Genomic DNA, 6,042 nt, shown 5'->3' with positions numbered 1-6,042 from the left:
ACTTGCAGTATTTCCCTGGTCCTGCTCACCCCACCACTTCTGCTTGGAAAACAATCCTTGGCTTTGCCCAAGATGATGGGACTGGGGCTGGAACTCACAGGACAAAGGAAATAGAAGTCTCAACTCTCCTCCTACCTATGGGCAAGTTCCAGGTTGTGTCACTGATCCCCGGCCTCTTGCAAACTCACCCATGCCCATGGTTTCCATTACTTCCTGGACACTAATAATAGAAATTTCCAGCTCCATCTATGGCCCCACTGCTTAATTTGATCCATGTATTAAAGGATTTCTCTACCTACTCAGTGATCCAAAATGTACTCTCTACTGTCTTCTTACATTCCCTCCTCTTCATGGTTTCCTAGACAGATGCTGTGGTGGTCATACTGGGCCTTTGCCTCATCTTCCCATCCATGGTTATTAGGTCTTTCAAACATCGTCTCTCCACTCCCCTCCCTCCACCCTCTTATCAGCTTCCTCATATTCCTAGGCAAATCTAATCTAACTCCCCTTTCTGCTTTTCAGCCCATCAACACCATTCAGCCTGCCCTACCTGCTTCAACTCCATGTTCCACTGTTACATGTGCAGTGCCCTAGATGCCTTTTTCATAGTTGTGACGTGTCCCTGGCCCACTCCCAGTGTGACAGGTGATCAGGCATGAATTCTCCAAGGTCCCAGTAGTCACCCCAGCTCGACCACCCTCCACCCCTACAGGGATTTACAAGCAGGCTTTTCACTTTAGACTTTTTAATATTTCATACAGCGATTATGGTGCATTCAGGAACCCAACCCCCCAAACCCCACTAGGAGGGCTCCCACCCCTGCCCTCCCACCCCGTTTCAGGGCCCCAGGGCTTAGGGTGGAGGAAGGGGAGGTAACCACCCATCCAGGGACTGACCCTGGAGACTGTCCCTACCCTGCCTTACCCTCCCCCCAGGGGATAGGGGGCAACACTTGGGCACAACCCCTCACACCCCCACCAACCCTCCTTGTGCATACACATATGCACACTATGGCTCCTTGCCAAGCTGGTCAGTTCCTGGCAGGGCCCCTACCCAACAGCACCGCGTGGGATGGGAGCAGGAGGGCTGGGCTGGGGAGACCCTGAGAAGGAAGGAGGCCCCAGCTACGGGACCGCAGGAGGGAAAGAGTGGGGTCCCCCCACCTTGTCCATTTCCCAGAGTCTCTGGTAGTCCCTAGATCCCCCTGCAGCTGGGGATGGCAGGCGGGGGTAGGAAGCTGAGTGGCCGTGGCATGCTTTCCCATAGCTGATCCCAGGGTCTGGTGATGATCAGGGTTCCAAATAGGGATGTGTCCCTGTCTCTGAAAGGCTGGGAGCAGGGCTTCATTGCACAAAATACTGTGGGAGGGCCACACGCAGGGGGTGGGGCCCAGCCAGTCTGTATACAGAGATATTGCATTTAAAAAAATGAAAACCTCATTTAAAATAATAATTAAAAAAAATGAAATAAACAAAAAAAGGCCCACATAATATGAGGCAAGTGGGGCAGGCAGGAAAGCAGGCAGGGACACTTCAGACTCAAGGCATTGTCACCATCTTGTCTGAGTTGAGATCCCCAGCCTGGACTAGCTCTCGACCCCTGGCTGGCCGTGGGGTAGTGGTCCTGGGGGATGGTATGATGAGGGGTAGGCCTGGCCTCAGTGTGGGAGGCTGGCACGGCCATGCTGTCCGCCGGCAACTACCAAGACAGAGACAGACAGACCAAGTGAAGGAGTGATGAGAGCTTTGTTAGCACCCAGCAGACAGGCCAATAGGTGGGTTGACAGGCCAATGGTCGGGTGTTTGGGCAGGCAGCAGGGGACAAGCGGGCAGGCGAACATGGGTCAGGCAGGTAGGCAGAGAGTAAGCAGGGAAGATGTAGTTGGGGGCTGCCCTGTGAAGGGTGTGGCATCCCTCCAGCCGCTGCCTGCTGGGGCCTCGGTCTGTGGCTTAGAACTCGGTGTCCACCACGCGGAAAGCTGGCCTGCCTGCGGGGGAAAGCAGAGCACATGGCTGTTGGTAGGCAACCAGGTAGGTGGGTGGGGCAGGGAGCAAGACCAGGGGCTACACCCACCTGAGTCAGGCATTGATGAAGACCGAAGGCTGGCCTCCTTTTGTAGCTGAATCTCCTTTAGTGCAAATATGGAAGTAGCTACAGATGGGGGAAGACATCGAAGTAGGGGATGACCCATGAGGTCATCTAGGACCAGCCCCACATAACTCCACTGGAGGAATTAGAAAAAGCTGCCCCTTCTTTGAGAGGATTGACCTTCATCTGTCAAACAATTCCATACACAAACCAGCTACAACTAGGGACGATGAAATATGGACTATTACACGACACAAAGAAATCAACATTAATTTTGTCAAATGGATTATGGTATTGCAATTACCACCTGTAAAGTCTAGGTGATGGGTGGTGTTTGGGATTTGCTTTATATATTAATCCAGTAAGGAGATAAGGAAAGTAGGCAAATTTTTCCGTAGGTTTGATAATACTGTTTTAAAAAAATCTTTTATAGGTATATGCTGAAATGAGGGATAAATGCTATGATGTCTGGGATTAGATGTGATTGAAAATAATCAGAGAGAATATAGATAAAACCAGATTGACCACTTATTGACTCATGGGAGTACTTAGGGACTCATCACATTCTTTTGACTAACATATAAATACATATATTTGAAAATATCCATATTAAGAAGTTCTTAAAAGCCAGATATAAAAAGAGAACATCACATATGATTCTATTTCTATAAAGTACAAAGACAGAAAAAACTTATCCTTGCTGTTAGAGGTTAAAACAGTGGTCACCCTTTGGGAGGGGGCTGGGAATAATTGAAGGAGATGCAAGAGAGCTGGGGGCGAGGAGCATCTAAGATTCTGTTTCTTGACTTTTGTGCTGGTTACAAGAATGCGTTTCATTTATGAAAATTCATACTTATGATTTGTGCATCTTTTAGCATATATAAGGAAATGTCTACTTAAAAAAGGTAAAGTACTATTACATATATTTTTATGTATGTTTGAAATTTTTCATGAAAGGTAAAAGGAACTGAAAACTAAAAAATGTTTTCATGACAAACGCAACCCATCACACACGTGAACAAGATGTCCCCCCACTTAGAGGTGGCACAGCCAGATCCTATGCAACCCGCCAGCTGGCCCCAGCAGTCCTGTTTCCCAGTCCCCACACTGGCCGGTCCATTCCCCAGCTCCACTCACTGTCAGGAAGTTTGTGGATCCGCTCCCCCAGACTGAGGAAGAATGGATGTTTCATGGCATCCTCTGCGGAGATCCGATTTCGACCCTCAAACTGAGTTGGGGGGAGGTAGGGGATAGTATTGATATCTTCAATGAGTAGGTCTCCTGCCCACCTCAGACCCTGCCCCTGGTTGGGGGGGGTCCTTGTTTCCCCATACCTTGAATCCCCTACCCCCAACGCTGGCCCAAGGTGGTCTCACCTGCAGCAGCTTGGTAAGGAGGTCAGCCCCGTCACTATCAAGTCTGCCACAAGGACAAGGAAACCTGCTTTAAAATGAGTTTGGACACCCTGGCCCTTAACATGCACCCACCCACCAGCCTCACCGGGGTGCGTGGCTCAAAAGGGCCTCGGCTCGGTACTTGGGGTAGTTGTAGGTCTTGAACTCCTCATTGGACAGGATGCCTGGCCACGTCTCCTCAGTTGGGGTTCCTAGTAGGGAAGAGGAGTTACCTCAAACATCTCACAGGTCTTCCCTGTGTGTCTCCACAGTGCCTTGGGCCCATGCCTCCTCACCTAAGATGCGGAAGATGAAATGCAGTTGTTCCTCCACCGTGGAGCCCGGGAAGAGGGGCCGGCCTGTGGCCATCTCATAGAAGATGCAGCCCACACCCCTGAGCAGGGAGGGCACAGTGAAGAGGGAGAGAGCTTGCTGGGTGGCTGTTGTGACCAAGCCACCCCCCTTACCACATGGTCCCCGCCACACTTCCACCCGGCCTTACCACATGTCAATCTGAGTGGAGTAGTCCGTGGACCCAAGCAGGATGTCAGGGGGACGGTACCACAGTGTCACCACCTCATTGGAGTACGTCTTTGTTGGGATTGACTTGGCCCGGGCCAGACCTGGGAAGCACAGAAAGGACAGCTAGAATGAGAAGGTCATGGGCCAAGTCTGGGGGAGAGTGCAGTTGGGACCGATGGTGTTCTAGGCAAAATCTGGCGAGGCTGAAGGGAAATGAGACTAAGTGGTCATGGGAAAGTAGGAGGCTGGGGGGGCCGATGAGAAGAAGGGGGAGGCCAGTGGTACCAAAGTCAGCCAGCTTGAGCTCTCCTCTCTCATTGATGAGCAGGTTCTGGGGCTTGAGGTCTCGGTGTAGCACCTTCTGCCGGTGGCAGTAGGCCAGGCCACGAAGCAGCTGGAACAGGAACAGCTGGGGACCCAGGAATGGCAGGCAGAGGTCAAAGACTATCCACTAGCCCGACCCCCAGCAGGCAGTGCTCCCCTCCCAAACACAGACACTGGGCCCACAGCCTTGTCACACAAAAGAGGACAGGGTCCCAGTGCCCTCCAAGGGCTCCCAGCAAAAAAAGCCAAAGGGAAAAGTCCATTTCTGGGAGATTTGTGGGTTGGAGTGGGTGAGTGGGGGCCCCCTTGTGCCCCTGCTTCCTGCCCCACACCCACTTTCACATTGTGCATGTTGATGATGTTCCCACAATCATCCAGGTACTGCTTCAGGTCCTTGTCCTGAGGAAAGAAGAGGTGGTACAGAAATGAGGGTTACTTCCTATGGCTCCTGGCCTTCTCCCCACGTCCCCCTGGTACCCACTGCCACTCAACCTTACCAGGTACTCAAAGACAAGGGTGAGGGACTTCTCCGTGTGGATGATGTCATGTAGTGTAACAATGTTGGCGTGTTTGAGGTCCTTGAGCAGGGACACTGCAGGAAGCATGGGAGTGGGACAGGGGAAGAGTCAGGGTCCTACCCTCAGGACAGAGTTGAGGACAAGGACTAGAAAGGGACAAGCCCCGGTTTTCTTTTTCCAGACAGTTCAGGGTAATGCCTTGGAGCCACCAGCTCTAACCCACCTCACGCCAGAAAGAAGTTGTGTCTCCATGTTCCAGATGTAGAAAATAAGACTCAGAGGAGAGTATGGAGCAAGAACCTGGGATTGCAGCTCCAGGCTCATTTGGCACTAGATTTTCACAACCTGCTTTTGGTGTGTGGGAAGGGGCCTGGCTCCAACCCTCAGTACATAGGCCTGCGGCATCGTGTGAAATTGAATTCAAATTCATTCCATGTGATATTCTGACTAGAAATTGTTGCTGTAAATAAATTAGTGACTACTTTCAGGAGTGTTCTCAGAACCAAAGCTAGCAACCTGGTTTGCAATTCATCCACCTTTTATCCAAATGGGAACAGATTCCTGGTTATCCTGATTATTACCTGGATATGCGGGTGACAGGCATTCCCATGAAAGCCAGAGTATTTTGGCGGGGGGGTCCTAGAACCAGTCTTTGTTCTCATTATGGAGCGTGTGCACCATGGGGCGGATCAGGGAAGCCTGGGGCAGATGGGATGGGGGTGTGTACCTTCCCGGATGGCGGTGCACGGTGCCCCCTCTTCATGTTCCAGTCTGATCTCCTTGAGCGCCACAAGGTTGTCTGTGAGCTTGCTTTTGCCTTTGTAGACGGTGGCATAGGTACCCTGGAATATAAGGAAGTGTGACAGGAGAGGTGCTATGAGATTCTAGGAGTTCCCACTGACCTCCATCCCCACCAGGGGCCTCCAGGCTGCCTCTCACCTCGCCCAGCTTGTCCAGCTTAATGTAAGTCTCCAGTTTCCCAAAGCCAATCTCAGACTGTGGGACAAAGGAAGCAGGTTGAAGCAGGCTCAGGAGAAGGGTCTGGGAGAGGAGGAGAAAAAGAAGAGGACAGGAATAGAAGACACTTACCAGGCTGACACGACGGAGGCGGCGGCTGAGTGGCTTGTCAAAGATGGGGCTATTGAGGGTCAGCTTCTCAAGGTAGCCCTCAGGTAGCCGGATGTCAGCTGGTAGCG

At 51.6% G+C, this 6,042-nt stretch overlaps 1 protein-coding gene across 1 annotated transcript in view; it reads right to left on the bottom strand.

Moving 5' to 3' along the window:
- Window positions 1–728: 728 nt before the first annotated feature.
- CDK16 (cyclin dependent kinase 16) overlaps window positions 729–6,042 on the bottom strand; it is a 6,907-nt gene continuing 1,593 nt past the window's right edge. The window contains exons 3-15 of the mRNA XM_017517756.1: window positions 5,936–6,042; window positions 5,786–5,842; window positions 5,574–5,688; window positions 4,826–4,920; window positions 4,665–4,727; window positions 4,290–4,413; window positions 3,985–4,105; window positions 3,779–3,876; window positions 3,589–3,694; window positions 3,465–3,507; window positions 3,226–3,316; window positions 2,074–2,151; window positions 729–1,987 (exon numbers count right to left, since the gene is read on the bottom strand). Of these exons, the coding sequence (XP_017373245.1) occupies window positions 1,950–1,987; window positions 2,074–2,151; window positions 3,226–3,316; window positions 3,465–3,507; window positions 3,589–3,694; window positions 3,779–3,876; window positions 3,985–4,105; window positions 4,290–4,413; window positions 4,665–4,727; window positions 4,826–4,920; window positions 5,574–5,688; window positions 5,786–5,842; window positions 5,936–6,042 (1,136 nt within the window). The 3' untranslated portion in view covers window positions 729–1,949. The remainder of the gene's footprint in view (window positions 1,988–2,073; window positions 2,152–3,225; window positions 3,317–3,464; window positions 3,508–3,588; window positions 3,695–3,778; window positions 3,877–3,984; window positions 4,106–4,289; window positions 4,414–4,664; window positions 4,728–4,825; window positions 4,921–5,573; window positions 5,689–5,785; window positions 5,843–5,935) is intronic.

This window comes from Cebus imitator, unplaced genomic scaffold, assembly GCF_001604975.1.
Source record: "Cebus imitator isolate Cc_AM_T3 unplaced genomic scaffold, Cebus_imitator-1.0 Scaffold647, whole genome shotgun sequence".
In the NCBI taxonomy this organism is placed as follows: Eukaryota; Metazoa; Chordata; class Mammalia; order Primates; family Cebidae; genus Cebus; species Cebus imitator.
Note: the sequence above shows the minus strand (reverse complement) of the source record. Positions and strands in the feature narration are given on the sequence as shown.